Source organism: Mustelus asterias, chromosome 16 (genome assembly GCF_964213995.1).
Source record: "Mustelus asterias chromosome 16, sMusAst1.hap1.1, whole genome shotgun sequence".
Classification (NCBI taxonomy): Eukaryota; Metazoa; Chordata; class Chondrichthyes; order Carcharhiniformes; family Triakidae; genus Mustelus; species Mustelus asterias.
The window spans coordinates 7,183,065-7,199,406 of NC_135816.1; the positions used below are offsets into that span (position 1 = coordinate 7,183,065).

A 16,342-nucleotide genomic window follows, 5' to 3' on the forward strand; every position below is an offset into this window, starting at 1 on the left:
TTTATCATATCCCCTCTAACTTTTCTGCCAGTCAGCTTAAGTCGAAGCTCTCGGTGATTGACCTCTCAGCCAGGGGAAGCAGGTCTTTCCTGTCTACCCTAGTTAGGTCCCTCATAATTTTGTACACACCCATCAGGAAAAAACTGTTTGGATCAGTACTCTGACGAAGGGTCATCCAGACTCAAACTGTTAGCTCAGTTCTCCCTCCACAGATGCTGTCAGCTCTGCTGAGATTTTCCAGCATTTTCTGTTTTTCTTTCAGATTCCAACATCCCAGAAATTTGCTTTTTTTCTTATTTCCCCATTTTACTGATGTTCCATTTTAAAGTTTTTATTCATTCATGAGGCTTGGGCATTGCTGGCTGGCCAGCATTTATTGCCCATCCCTAGTCGCCCTTGAACTGAGTGGCTTACTAGTCCATTTCAGAGGGCAGTTCAGAGTCAACCACTTTGCTGTAGCTCTGTAGGGTGTCGTAGTTTGCAGGAAGACTTAGACAGGTTGCAAAGTTGGGCCGAGAGGTGGCGGATGGAGTTTAATGCGGAGAAGTGTGAGGTAATTCACTTTGGTAGGAATAACAGATGTGTTGAGTATAGGGCTAACGGGAGGACTTTGAATAGTGTGGAGGAGCAGAGGGATCTAGGTGTATGTGTGCATAGATCCCTGAAAGTTGGGAATCAAGTAGATAAGGTTGTTAAGAAGGCATATGGTGTCTTGGCGTTTATTGGTAGGGGGATTGAATTTAGGAGTCGTAGCGTTATGTTGCAACTGTACACAACTCTGGTGCGGCCGCACTTGGAGTACTGTGTGCAGTTCTGGTCCCCACATTACAGGAAGGATGTGGAGGCTTTGGAGAGGGTGCAGAGGAGGTTTACCAGGATGTTGCCTGGTATGGAGGGGAGATCCTATGAGGAGAGGCTGAGGGATTTGGGATTGTTTTCGCTGGAAAGGCGGCGGCTAAGAGGGGATCTTATTGAAACATATAAGATGATTAGAGGTTTAGATAGGGTGGATAGTGATAGCCTTTTTCCTCTGATGGAGAAATCCAGCACGAGGGGGCATGGCTTTAAATTGAGGGGGGGTAGTTATAGAACCGATGTCAGGGGTAGGTTCTTTACCCAGAGGGTGGTGAGGGATTGGAATGCCCTGCCAGCATCAGTTGTAAATGCGCCTAGTTTGGGGGCGTTTAAGAGATCCGTAGATAGGTTCATGGACGAAAAGAAATTGGTTTAGGTTGGAGGGTCACAGTTTTTTTTTAACTGGTCGGTGCAACATCGTGGGCCGAAGGGCCTGTTCTGCGCTGTAATGTTCTATGTTCTATGTAGTCATATGTAGGCCAGACCAGGTAAGGACAGCAGATTTCCTTCCCTAAAGGACATTAGTGAACCAGAGGGTTTTTCTGACAATTGCCAATAGTTTAATGGTCATCAATAGATTCGTAATTCCAGATACTTTTTATTGAATTCAAATTCCACCAGCTGTTGTGCCGGGATTTAAACCCGGGTCCCCAGAACATTAGCTGAGTTTCTGGATTAACAGTCTAACGATAATACCACTAGGCCATCGCCTCCCTGTGGTATACAAGACCATTTCAGACCAGTATTCCTATTTCGCCGTTTTACTCTTTTTTTTTTATTCTGGCCCTCAATTTGGTCATTCCTTAGCCTCCTCTGTTCTTAGGAAAATAACATCAGCCTATCTAATCTTCTCCTCATAGCTGTAAATTTCAAGCCCTGGCAACAATCTCCGTTGCACTCCCGCCAGAGCAATTATGACCTTCCAATGTGGTGGTCACAGTGGTGACCAGAACAGTGTGCCAAATTCCAGCTGTTGTCTAACCAGTGTTCCAGAACACGGTTCCAGAACTACATCTCTGCTTTTGTATTCAATACTTCATTCAATAAAGGAAAACATTCCATGTGCTTAGTTTGTCACCTTATTCACCTACCCTGTCACTTTGCACTCCAAGATGTCTCACTTCCTCTACTCCTCTCAATATCTACTTGTTTATTGCATATTCCCTTGCTTTGTTTGCCCACTCCAATTGCCTTCCTTGTCTGGATTGAATTACATTTGGCATATTTCCGTCCACTCAACCAAACTATTGATATCACTCTGGAGTTCATAACTATCCTCTTCACTATCAAGTACATTTTTTTGTCATCTTTAATAAAAAATAAGTAAATAAATATTTCCAATCATGTCTTCCATATTTAAGCCCAAATCATTAATATATACAACAAACAGCAAGGGTCCGAAGACTGAGCCCTGTGGCACACCAATGGCAACCACTTTCTATTCACAAAAACATTCATCCACCATTACCTTTGTTTCCTGTTACTTAGCATGGATCCAACACGCCATCTTCCCCTGTATCCCATGGGATTTCATTTTTTTGACCAGTCTGCCATGTGGACATTGTCAAATACCTTACTGAAATCTATGTAGACAACATCCGTCACACTATGCTTATCAATCCTCCTTACTGATTTCTCAAAAAATTCATTTAAGTTAGTAGGTCACTATGTTCTCCTAACAAAATAATATGATAGAATTCTTTATCAAGGTGAAGGGAGAGGTAGTTGATTCTGAGACCTGGGTCCTGAATCTCATTATGGTAACTATGATGGTATGAGGCATGAGTTGGCTATGATGGACTGGGAAACATTACTGAAAGGAAAGACAGTGGGCAGGCAATGGCAGGCATTCAAGGAACGAATAGGTGAACTCCAAAAGTTGTTTATTCTTATTTGGTACAAGAGTAAAAAGAGAGTTGTGGCCAAACCATGGCTTACAAGGGAAATTAGAGATAGTATGAGATTTTTTTTAAAAGTACAAATTGGCAGGCAAAAGCAATAGATCTAAGGATTGGAAACAGTTTAAAATTCAAAGGGGGACCAAGGGATTGATTAAGAAGGGAAAAATAGAGCATGAAAGTAAGATGGTGAGGAACATAAAAAATGACTAAAATTTTATATAGGTACGTAAAGAGAAAATGATTGACAAAATGAATGTAAGCCCCTTTCAGGCAGAAACGGGGGAATTCGTAAAGGGGAACAAAGAGATGGTTGAGGAACTAAATTCGTACTTTGCTTCTGTCTTCACAAAGGAAGACATGAATGATGTACCGGAAGTTCGAAGAAACATAAATTTTAGGGAGGAGCTGAAGGAAATCAGTAGAGACATTGTTTTGGGGAGGTTAATGGGATTGAAGGTGGATAAATCTGCAAAGCCTGCTAATCTTCATCCCAGAGTACTTAAGTAAGTGGCCCTAGAAATGGTAGATCCATTGGTGGTCATTTTCTAAAATCCTTTGGACTCTGGAATGGTTCCTACAGATTGGAGGGAAGCTAATGTAAGCCCGTTATTCAAAAATGGAGTTAGAGAAAAAACAGCGAATTATAGAAAAACTGCAGCCCTCTTGAAATAAGGGCCAACATTCCATTAGCCTCCTCGATTGCCTGTTGCATCTGTGGGCTAGCTCTCTGTACCCTCTTTCCCTTTGTGTTGCAGCTTTCTGCAGTTTTTCTCCATTTAAATAATACTCTGTTCTCTTGTTCTTCCTTCCAAAATGAGCAACTTCCCATTTTCCCATATTATACTCCATTTGCCAACTTTTTGCCCACGTACTGATTATTAACTGAATTCTTACAGATTTTGTAAAGAATGTTTGCCTCTTAAAATATCCAGCAAATCAATGCAATGCATTTTTAGCCTGGTTGGTGAAGGCCAGAGCCACCTTGATGTGTCAGTGTTTGACCAACACTCCTGGTTAAAATGGAGGGAGCCTGAAGTCCGAGTGTTTGTTAAATTCTACCTCCCTCAGTTGTTGAATCTGAGTGTCTTTCTCATGTAGAATTCACTTTTCTCTTTTAGGGCCAAAATCAGAAGGAAAGTTCCAGATCAGCATTGATGTACATCCAAGAATTGAAGTCAGGAGTACGAGATAATCAACTGCTAAGTTGTTTGGAGTCCTTGCGTGTTTCTCTTAACAATAATCCAGTCAGGTAATGAAAACAATAAGATTCCACCAATATGGATCATTATGTTCAGCAATTTTGCGTAATTTCAGATCTTGTTTGACACCCGAGATATTTATTTTTTAAAAAACATGTCTGCTCGTAACAGCTTACGTGAGGATTCAATTGAAATGTTGACCTTAATAGGACATTGGCTAGTCTCAATAGGTGTTTCTAATTAACTTCATATATTTTGAAGGGGTGGAGTTAATATTCTGTTAAACAAAATTAGAGTATCTGCCATATGAAATTATCTGAGCAAACGAGGTCACAAACTTTTAAAATTAATTCACAGGATATGGATATGGTGGCAAGGCCAACATTTATTGCCTCTGCCCAATTGCACTTGAGAAGGGGATGCTGAACTACTTTCTTGAAGCACTGCAGTCTGTGTGATGAAGGTTCACCCATGGTGCTGTTACGAAGGGAGTTTCAGATATTTGGTCCAGCAACAATGAGGTGTTTAATCAGTGTAGCATGTGACCTGGTGGGAACTTGAAGATGATGGTGATCACACTGTCCTTCTCAGTGGCAGAAGTTAAAGGTTTGGGAGATTTTGCCTTTTGCATTCCATAAGCAGAGTTGATTCCAGTCTCTTTGTCATCCATCAAAAAATATTGCAAATATGACGCCACTGTTTAAAAAAGGAGGTAGACAAAAGGCAGGTAACTATAGGCCGGTTAGCTTAACTTCTGTAGTAGGGAAAATGATTGAATCTATCACCAAGGAAGAAATAGCGAGACATCTGGATATAATTTGTCCCACTGGTAAGACGCAGCATGGGTTCATGAAGGGCAGGTCGTGTTTGACTAATTCTTTGAGAACATTACATGTGCAGTGAACAGTGGGGAACCTGTGGATGTGATGTATCTGAATTTCCAGAAGGCATTTGACAAGGTGCCACACCAAAGACTGCTACATAAGATAAAGGTGCACAGTGTTACGGGTAATGTATTAGCATGGATAGAGGATTGGTTAACTAACAGAAAGCAAAGAGTGGGGGTAAATACATTTTTTTCTGGTTGGCGATCAGAGACTAGTGGTGTGCCTCAGGGATCAGTGTTGGGACCACAATTGTTTACGATTTACATAGATGATTTGGAGTTGGGGACCAAGTGTAGTGTGTCAAAATTTGCAGATGACACTAAGATGGGTGGAAGAGCAAAGTGCAGAGGACGCTGAAAGTCTGCAAAGGGATATAGATAGTCTAAGTGAGTGGGCAAGGGTCTGGCAGATGGAGTACAATGTTGGTAAATGTGAAGTCATCCATTTTGGTAGGAATAACAGCAAAATGGACTATTATTTAAATGGTAAAAAATTGCAGCATGCTGCTGTGCAGAGGGACCTGGGTGTCCTTGTGCAAGAATCTCAAGGAGTTGGTTTGCAGGTGCAGCAGATAATTAAGAAGGCAAATGGAATTTTGTCCTTCATTGCTAGAGGGATGGAATTTAAAAACAGCGAGATTATGTTGCAGCTGTATAAGGTGCTGGTGAGGCCACGCCTGAGTACTGTGTACAGTTTTGGTCTCCTTACTTGAGAAAGGATATACTGGCACTGGAGGGGGTGCAGAGGAGATTCACTAGGTTGATTCTGGAGTTGAGAGGGTTGGCTTGTGAGGAGAGACTGAGTAGACTGGGGCTATACTCATTGGAATTCAGAAGAATGAGGGGAGATCTTATAGAAACATATAAGGTTATGAAGGGAATAGATGAGGTAGAAGCAGGGAAGTTGTTTCCACTAGGGGGCATGGTCTCAAAATAAGGGGAAGCAGATTTAGGACTGAGTTGAGGAGGAACTTCTTCACACACAGGGTTGTGAATCTGTGGAATTCCCTGTCCAGTGAAGCAGTTGAGGCTACCTCATTGAATGTTTTTAAGGCAAGGATAGATACATTTTTGAACAGTAAAGGAATTAAGGGTTATGGCGAGCGGGCTGGTAAGTGGAGCTGAGTCCACAAAAAGATCAGCCATGATCTTATTGAATGGCGGAGCAGGCTCGAGGGGCCAGATGGTCTACTCCTACTCCTAGTTCTTATGTTCTTCTTAGTCAGCTGAATATTTCCAGTCAAGGCATAAGAGCTTTTGTACTTCCTAATGCAGCAAAATAATATGGGCAGTTCTAATATGAAATGAACAGTGAGCCTAAAATATTTTATTTAATACATGCTAATCTATTTCGTAAAGTTTATAAAAATAAATACAAATTATAATTTGCTGGTAAAAGGCTATGATTCAGGATATGCTTTATAAAGTGTTCACCATCACATTATAACTATTGGTTTAGATTTGCAGTAAGCACGTCATTTTCTACTTCTGGACAGTGTGCAGACTTTGACCATGTGCTGATTCATGTTCACCAGCTAGAAGTTCTTTACTTAGCAACTTTTGCAACCCAAGAGAATCCCAATTTACTTTATAGCCAATTAGATACTTTTGTAATATAGTCACTGTTGTAATGCTGGTAAATGTGGCAGCCAGTTTGTACAGAGCAAAGTCACGCAGGCATCAATGAGATAAATAAGAAGATAATCTATTTCGGTTGAGAGTTAAATATTGACCAATACTTGAGGACAACTCTCCTGCTCTTCTTTGAAAATGCCGAGTGATCTTTTACACTCGCCTAAGAGGGGAGGTGGGTTTAACGAAGGTTCACCAGACTGATTCCTGGGATGGTGCTTTGTCCTTTGAGGAGACTGGGCCTGCATCAGTCCAGATTGTTTTTCAAGTATCTTCGGTGATCATAGAAACCCTACAGTGCAGAAGGAGGCCATTTGGCCCATCGAGTCTGGACAGACAACAATCCCACCCAAGCCCTATCCCCGTCACCCTCCATATTTACCCCGCTAATCCCGCTAACCTACGCGTCCCGGGACACACAAGGGCAATTTGAGCATGGCCAGTCAACCTAACCTGCACATCTTTGGACTGTGGGAGGAAACTGGAGCACCCGGAGGAAACCCACGCAGACATGGGGAGAACGTGCAAATTCTACACATACGGTAACCCAAGCCAGGAATGAACCCAGGTCCCTGGAGCTGTGAGTCAACGGTGCTAACTAGCCACTGTGCCATCCTTGTACCCGTCTCCTTCTGACTCGAGTGGAAGCGCTGCGCACAAAACCAAGACTGACTTCTTTAAGGCACAGTCCTGGCTTCTTCCACAACACAGAATGAAATACAACTCATTGTGATATCAAACGTGCTTTTGATTAATCTGACTTCTCTGGGATTTTTATGCTTACCTGTTTAAGGTTTCCCAGGAGCCTACAGTGCATAATTTTGCTGAACAAGCCTTACGGGGCTTATTATTTCCAAACAAGCAAAATTATGAAAAGCTGAGATCTTAGTTGGTATAGTGGTACCAGGAACCCAAATTAACGGACGTTGCGGAAGTCAAAATCAGATTGAGCTTTGGCATCTATGGAGGCAAAGAGAAACCTTGTATTTAGGTTGCACTTTTCGCAACCTTGACTTTGCCTTGTCTTTAAAGCAAATTAAGTACTCAATCATAGAATCCCGACAGTGCAGAAGGAGGCCATTGAACCCATCAAGTCTGTACCAACTGCAATCCCACCCAGACCCTCCCATAACTCTCATTTACTCTGCTAATGTCCCTGACACTAAGGGTCAATTTAGCATGGCCAATCAACCTCACCCGTACATCTTTATACAGATACTGTTGCAACCTAGAAAACGTGTAAAGAACAACTTGCATTTATGTAGCACCTTTACTTTCGTAAAACTGTTTATGGTATTTCACAGCATGTAATCGGACATTAATTGACATCAAACCAAAGGGGACATTTGGACAGGCCAGTGAAAGCTTGGTCCAGAGGTCGATTTTAGGGGGCACTTAAGAGAGGGAGATTTAGCGGGACACAAAGTGAATGGGGGATCCACAGATTACACTTTTACACGATGCAGATTCGGTGCCTACATTGTCCCCAGGGTTCAGTGCATCCTTCAGCACAGACCAATACAAAACATTACCTTTACCAAAAGGAACTTGGTTCCCCCGGCGTTTTCAGCTTGTTTGTATTGACACCTTTTCTGAAAAGCTGTGCAAAATGTGATTGCCTATTAACGATTTCTGATACTCTGTCATGTTAATGCTTGTTCCCTACACAAATCTACTTTGAGTTCCTAAACTGAAATTGTAAGGAATGATTGAAGCTTGTTTCTAGTGTCACTGATCACAATACGGCAAAAACAGTAAACCTAGGAAAGCCACTGGCGCACATTTGGTAGATATTGAACATCAAGTGTTATCCATTGGTGCCAGGGAATCACTGGCATGATTCAGCACTTTGATCAACATTAGCGCTTCTGTGACACCTAGTAACATTAAGCTGTTACTGGAACCAGCTGCTGCCAAGCAAGTCTCGTCATTTAGTACCTTCAGCTTATCTACAGAGGTGGTCAAAACTATGAGTAAATATTCCTCTGAGTAACATTGGAAGGCCCACTGAAAACCCAAGATTTGTCTGAGTCAAGCCGAGCATTTTGTTCCCAATGGCTGCAGACTGTATAGATTAAATATTTGTTTTTTCTTTAAACAGCTGGGTGCAGACCTTTGGTGCAGAGGGACTCGCAACACTATTGAATATATTGAAAGGGCTGCAGGATGAGCTGGATCCAAGGTAAAGTAATAACACTACTTCAGTTTTAGTGACCATCTTTTCGCAAGTATCCTTGAGTTTGCCTTTGCTGACTTGATCTCCTTGAATCAAGTATCTCCATTAAAAGCAGTACTTAAATGGTCTTCAATCTCAGAACAGGCTCGTTTTAAATCTTGCCCCTCCTTTTCAACTATTCTCCTTCTTTACAAACTTGTTAAATGTTCAAAAATATTTGAAAATACCTATTGTGGTAAAGATTCACTTGGTAAAGACTCTGACTCTTGTGACACTGAGGGATGGTCCCAAGTGCAGTTTCTGGTTTGTGTTAAGTGAGCTAATCTCTTGTTGAGCTGTTACAGTTAGCAACAGAAACCCTTGGGTTCGGAAAGGAAACTTCCTATCAGGCCATTTCTTTGAGATACCCAGTGACCCATGCTGGAGGAAGCCGGTGGTGGTGACCTGCCCAAAAACCTGTCCTTTGATCATTTTCCATGATTTGCTGTCCTGCACTTCCCCCATCAGTTCCTCTCAATAGCCTCTCATTTCTCAACTTCAGCGAGTAATATGATTAGGGTAGAGAATGCATGAGGTGCTTCCCCGTTGCATTCCTCGTGGGCTTAAAGGAAATGCAGATCATTTTCCTCAAGGTTCCTCAATCTGTTAGCAGCTGTTGATCCTCGAGGTAGTAGCTCTTCCGCCATCATCTCCAACCATTCATTGGTGCTGCGGTTGGCCATTGATCGAAACCGTGGTGCCCTTAGCTGGGGCTGGGTTCATATGTGCAGAATAAAAAAAGAAGAAAAGCTACAGCAAACGATGGGCAGAAGGGCCTCTCTTTATGCTGTAATGACTCTATGACTTCATGAAAGTGCTGCAAATGCTCAAGACATCTGGCACCATCCGTAAAGAGAGAAACATTTGAGATTGATAACCTTTCAAACTGGCTACGGATTGGAGATGTACCAGTTTTTAAACAAGTGCAGATGCGAGGAAAGAACCAAAGGGAAAGTTGTGATAAGAAGTTAGGAATGATTAAATGACAAAAGAAAAGTTGGTGCAGTGCAATTGGGGGAAGAGGGGGGTGTTAGTGGAACAAATGAAAAATGGGTCATGTGGAGATATGGAACACAGTGGCACAGTAGTTAGCACAGCTGCCTCACAGCGCCAGGGCCCCAGGTTCGATTCCAGCCTTGGGTGGAGTTTGCACATTCTCCTCGTGTCTGCGTGGGTTTCCTCCCACAATCCAAAGATGTGCAGGTTAGGTGGATTGGTCATGCTGAATTGCCCCTTAGTGTCCACAAGATGTGGAGGTTAGGGGATCAGTTGGGTAAGTATGTGGGGTTATTGGGATAGGGCAGGGGTGTGGGCCTGGGTATGATACTCTGTTGGAGAGTTGATGCAGACTCAATGGGCCGAATGGCTTCCTTCTGCACTGTAGGTATTCTATGAAAATGTGTGGATGTCAGTTAGGTCAATGCTGAACTCTGAGGAGAGGTACTAAAGTCTGAAAAGTGAACAAACATTTGTTTTTCCACAGATGCTGCCTCTGCAGCTTTATCTATGCCGGCTGACCTGTTACAATTGGTCATGGGATTAAAAGCACAATTGGGTGCGGCACCAATTTTTGTTTACATGTACTATTCCCTTTTGCAGTGTGAACTACAAGATTCAACATGAAATTATCAGGTGCCTGAAAGCTTTTATGAACAATACGGTAAGTGTTTCAATAATGTTGGCTGGATTGGTGTTGGAGCCACTTGATAGAACTTCAATTTCTTAACATTTGGAATTTTATTTAGCTCCTCATTAACTGTGTTTAATTACCTGTAAGTGCCAAATATTATCAACCATTGTCTAACTCAGGAATGGAGAACAGGGGCATTTTAAGCCTTGCAAGAATAGTAGAGGCTCAGATGTTTCTTGAGCTGAGGCTCACAGTGTGTTTACCTTCTGACTGCAGAGTCACTGAAGATAGCACACAAGTCATAGAGGTTTACAGCATGGAAACAGGTCCTTCAGCCCAACTTGCCCATGCCGCCCTTTTTTTAAAAACCCCTAAAATAATCCCAATTGCCCGCATTTGGCCCATATCCTTCTATACCCATCGTACCCATGTAACTATCTTAATCTTTTTTAAAAGACAAAATTGTACCCGCCTCTACTACTACCTCTGGCAGCTTGTTCCAGACACTCACCATCCTCTGTGTGAAAAAATTGCCCCTCTGGACACTTTTGTATCTCTCCCTTCTCACCTTAAACCTATGCCCTCTATTTTTAGACCCCCCTACCTTTGGGAAAAGATATTGACTATCTACCTTGTCAATGCCCCTCATTATTTTATAGACCTCTATAAGATCACCCCTCAGCCTCCTACGCTCCAGAGAAAAAAATCCCAGTCTATCTAGCCTCTCATAACTCAATCCATCAAGTCCCGGTAGCATCCTAGTAAATCTTTTCTGCACTCTTTCTAGTTTAATAATATCCTTTCTATGATAGGGTGACCAGAATTGCACACAGTATCCAAAGTGTGGTCTTACCAATGTCTTGTACAACTTCAACAGGACATTCCAACTCCTGTATTCAATGTTCTGACCGATGAAACTAAGCATGCCGAATGCCTTCTTCACCACTTTGTCCACCTGTGACTCCACTTTCAAGGAGCTATGAACATGTACCCCTAGATCTCTTTGTTCTGTAACTCTCGCCAACGCCCTCCCATTAACTGAGTAAGTCCTGCCCTGGTTCAATCTACCAAAATGCATCACCTCGCATTTGTTTAAATTAAACTCCATCTGCCATTCGTCAGTCCACTGGTCCAATTGATCAAGATCCCGTTGCAATTGGAGATAACTTTCTTCACTGTCCACTATGCCACCAATCTTGGTGTTGTCTGCAAACTTACTAACCATGCCTCCTATGTTCTCATCCAAATCATTAATATAAATGACAAATAACAGTGGATCCAGCGCTGATCCCTGAGCCACACCGCTGGTCACAGTCCTCCAGTTTGAAAAACAATTCTCTACAACAACCCTCTGGCTTCTTTCAAGAAGCCAATTTTGTATCCATTTAGATACCTCACCCTGGATCCCGTGAGATTTAACCATATGCAACAACCTACCATGCGGTACCTTGTCAAAGGCCTTGCTAAAGTCCATGTAGACAACATCAACTGCACTACCCTCACCTACCTACCTTGGTTAACCCCTTCAAAAAACTCAATCAAATTTGTGAGACATGATTTTCCACTCACAAAGCCATGCTGACTGTCCCTAATCTGTACTTGCGTCTCTAAATGCCTGTAGATCCTCTCTCAAAATACCTTCCAATAATTTATCCACCACAGATGTGAGGCTCATTGGCCTGTATTTCCCAGTCTTTTCCCTGCAGCCCTTTTTAAGCAAAGGCACAACATTTGCCACTCTCCAATCTTCAGGCACCTCACCCGTGACAATCGATGATTAAAATATCTCGGCTAGGGGACCCGCAATTTCCTCCCTAGCCTCCCACAATGTCCTGGGATACACTTCATCAGGTCCTGCAGATTTATCTACCTTGATGCGCTTTAAGACTTCCAGCACCTCCTTCTCTGTAATATGTACACTCCTCAAGACATCACTATTTATTTCCCCAAGTTCCCTAACATCCATGCTTTTCTCAACAGTAAATACTGATGAGAAATATTCATTTAGGATCTCACCCAAGGAAGAGAAAATCCACAAAATGGGGTGAAATAAAGATGGGTGGAGTGTTTTCTATCATCCTTCCTTGCAAAGATCAGTTTTCACAACTCGCCTCCACCTTTTTAAGGGTTAGCCAGTGGTGGCCACATCTCACGACAGAATAAATCTTAAGAATAAATAATCTCATGCATACGTTCATTTTTGGATATTTCTTCCTCCTCTAGTTACTGTACATATGAATGTACAAATCAGGAGCAGGAGTCGGCCACTTGGCCCCTGAAGCCTGCTCTGTCATTCAATAAAATCGTGGCTGTAATTTCTATCCCATATTCCTGTCTCCCCCTGATGACCTTTCACCCCCTTGTTAATCAAAAATCTATTTAGCTCTGTCTTAAAAGTCGTCAAACACACTGCCCCTGCTGCCTTTTGCGGAAGAGAGTTTGAGAGAGACACTCCCATTAAAAGAAATAAATTCTCTCCATCTCTGTTTTAAATGAGTGACCCCTTATTTTTAAAATGTGATCCCTATCTCGAGATTTTCCGACAAAAGGAACCATCCTCTCCACATTCTCCCTGTCAGTGCCCCTCAGGGTTTCGATCAAGTCGCCACTTACTCTTCCAAACTCTAGTACATGCAAACCCATGCTCTCCAACCTTTCCTCGTAAGACAACCTGTCTATTCCTGCTGTTAGTCCAGTGAATGTTCTCTAAACTGTTTCGAATGCATTTACATCTTTGCTTAAATAAAGAGACCAATACTGCACACACTATTCCAGATGTGGTCTCACCAATTCCTTGCACAACTGAAGCATAACCTCCCTGCTGCTGTAGCCAATTGCCCTCACAAACTATAACATTCTACTAACTTTCTAATTACTGTAAGTTTTATGGGAGGCCCTTCTAAGGTCTGCAGAATATTCCAATGTACAGCTGGCAAGATTTGCACAAAGTTTGGCTCAGGCTACAAAGCACTGTAATTCTCCTCTTTCCCTCCCACCCAATTCTGTGCCACACATTAGGTGGCTTTGACATCTCCAGCTAGTTCATGCTTCAAGGCGGTGTTGGGATTGGCAGCTTCCCTTCCGAGGCATGGTATTGAAGATATGTAAATAAACCAAAATGAAAAGAAATAATTTGGACATGGAGAGGGTCGCAACGAATCTGAAATGAGCAAACACAGTTCCATGTTTCTGGTGTAAACCCTTTATTAGAACACAATATATCACTAGAACGTTTTTCTTCATTTATTCACGAGTTCTAATTGTGGAAGGCGATGTGCTTTCAAATTTCTCTTTGCAGTATGGGATTAAAAGGGTGCTGGATTCAGAAGATGGCATTCTGCTGTTGGTGAAAGCTGTTGATCCCAATGCTCCAGCCATGATGATAGATGCTGCCAAGCTCCTGTCTGCTATCTGCATTCTGCCAGGGCCTGAGAATATGTAAGCACACGATTCTTTCAAAGTAACGATTGTTGCATAGACATTTATTAACATTGATATCCGAACTTTTGGACCATAGATCTTCCAGAACTGTCACTAATTCTGTGAATACTATTACGTGCACCATGGCACAGTGGTTAGCACTGCTGTCTCACAGTTCCAGGGACCTGGGTTCAATTCCAGCCTCGGGTGACTGTGTAGAGTTTGCACATTCTCGCCATGTCTGTGTGGGTTTCCTCCCACAGTCCAAAGAGGTGCAGGTTAGGTAGATTGGCCATGCTAAATTGTCCCTTTGTGTCCCAAGATGGGTAGTTCAGATGGATTAGCTATGGTCAATGTGTAGGATTACAAGGATAGGGCTGGAGGAGAGAGTCTGGGTAAGATATTCTGAGAGAATCGGTGCAGACTTGATGGGCTGAATGGCCTCTTCTGCACTGTAGGCATTCTATGACTCTCTGTTACCTCAAAATTATTATTTTTTTATCATGCCATTTTATAAGGTGTTTTATGAAGTCAAATATGAATGTTAAAAAGAAGCTGAAGGTGGAAAGGTTAGTACATTTTTTAAAAAATCGTTCATGGGGTGTGGGCATCGCTGGCTGGGCCAGTATTTATTGCCCATACCTAATTGCCTTGAACTGAGTGGCTTGATAGGCCATTTCAGAGGGCAATTAAAGTCAACCACATTGCTGTGGATCTGGACTCACATGTAGGCCAGACCAGATTTCCTTCCCTAAAGAGCATTACTGAACCTGGTGAGCTTTATGACGATGATTTTCGGGTCATCATTAATTCCAGATTTTTACTGAATTCAAATTTCAACATCTGCCATAATGGTATTTGAACCCAGGTCTCTGGATTACAGTCCAGTGACAACCACTATGCCATTGCCTCCCCTGTGAAATTAATTACTGGGAGCAGTGTTTGAACCTGCGCCACTGGATTTCAAGTCCAATGCCTTAACCACTCAGTCATCAAAGCGGCATGTTGTGAAGTGACAATTGGAAATGTGGACTTAGTTAGTGGCTACTTGACTCTGATTTCTATTGACACACTCCTCTTCCAGACATGAAAAAGTACTGGAAGCAGTGACAGAGAGAGCAGAGCAGAAGGATTGTGAAAGGTTCAAACCACTGTTGGATGGATTAAAGATGGAACAGAGCATACAACTGAAGGCAAGTCATGCATATGAAAAAGCAAGTAGGACAAAAACCCAGTCCATTTTTAAAATCCATAATTTTACCCTGATTTATGTTGGGGTTATCATTTTGTGTATGATGGAAAATTCATAACTCTTTTATTGGTCCTGTTATACTTAAGATATATCCTTTATTTCAGAATGCACTGGGTGTTTACATATGCAGGATGGTGTAGTAATGGAAGTGTGTGGGGTTATGATAAAAGTTTGAACATCCAGGATCCCCTAATATTGCTCAGCCAATACAATATCACTTGAACTTACTTGTTACCCTGTGGTGTGAGTCTAACAAGTTATGTTTAATATTGGTGTTGATTTATCATGACAAGCAACTTCTGGGACATTGTATTGGCACGGTCACCAAACACATTACGAGATCAACTCGCAGAGTAAAAAAAATTCCAAGCAGCTTTCAACCTATTTGGATTTATTAGTTGTCAGTTGGAAATGTGACACCATGTCTTGCGTACGTTTGCTGCTATTTTTTAGTTTGACCTTTTTGGCAAAATATCTCTCATTAGTGAAGTCTCTCCCAACAGCAATGGGAGAGGAAATCGACAAATAGTGAGCGAGCTAATGCAATATTTAATTTGAATGTTCTCCACAGCACATATGCTGTATCGAACTCAGAGCTTCGATACGGGCTGTGGCCTTAGATTGTTTTTATAAACCTCGTGATTCTGGTGCCCTTTTGGCTTATGGGCTGCATCTTAAAGGAGAAAATCACTGAAATTGCCTCTTGTGTCTGCATAAAGCAACTTGATGGGCCTTTCCAACCACACCAACCTGATTGAATCTTAAATGCAATGTTGCCCTGAAACCCGGGTCCACTGACATTGTGGACAAAGACGATCAAACTCTCGAATTATTGTTAACCTGGGACCCGCTTGGTTCTTTGAATTATCTCTGCTGTGTATGTTTTAATAATATTTGGGCTTTCAGTAATGAAGCATCATCAGTACAATTGTCTTTCATCTGTTCTGGGATTCTTCTCTCTTTGTTCAGGTGGCGTGTATGCAGTTCGTTAATGCCCTCATCATTCCTGCAGACGAACTCGACTTCAGGATTCACTTGCGGAGCGAGTTCATGCGTTTAGGTCTCAAAAAGATCTTACCGGTAAGCACTTTGTTATATTCCCTATAGTCAGTCGATGAAAGAAGAAACCAAAGCTAACCTTTACTTAGAATAGATTTATTCACGGCGTGCAACCGGTATGGACTTCTTGCTTCCATTCAACTCCTGTCCACCTGTATGTACTTAACCTCAGTTGATGCAATTAACACTTCTCTTTGGGGATATCGGTTTTTATGCAATTTTAAGTGAATTTTGTTTATGCAAACTTACAACAGTGTAAATTGGGTTGGTGACGTGTAAGTAAAACAGTTGGA

General features: G+C 42.1%; 1 protein-coding gene across 1 annotated transcript in view; it reads left to right on the plus strand.

Moving 5' to 3' along the window:
• diaph1 (diaphanous related formin 1) overlaps positions 1-16,342 on the plus strand; it is a 209,522-nt gene that overhangs the window by 95,050 nt on the left and 98,130 nt on the right. The window contains exons 5-10 of the mRNA XM_078231539.1: positions 3,875-4,005; positions 8,575-8,655; positions 10,288-10,348; positions 13,617-13,756; positions 14,823-14,931; positions 15,960-16,070. Of these exons, the coding sequence (XP_078087665.1) occupies positions 3,875-4,005; positions 8,575-8,655; positions 10,288-10,348; positions 13,617-13,756; positions 14,823-14,931; positions 15,960-16,070 (633 nt within the window). The remainder of the gene's footprint in view (positions 1-3,874; positions 4,006-8,574; positions 8,656-10,287; positions 10,349-13,616; positions 13,757-14,822; positions 14,932-15,959; positions 16,071-16,342) is intronic.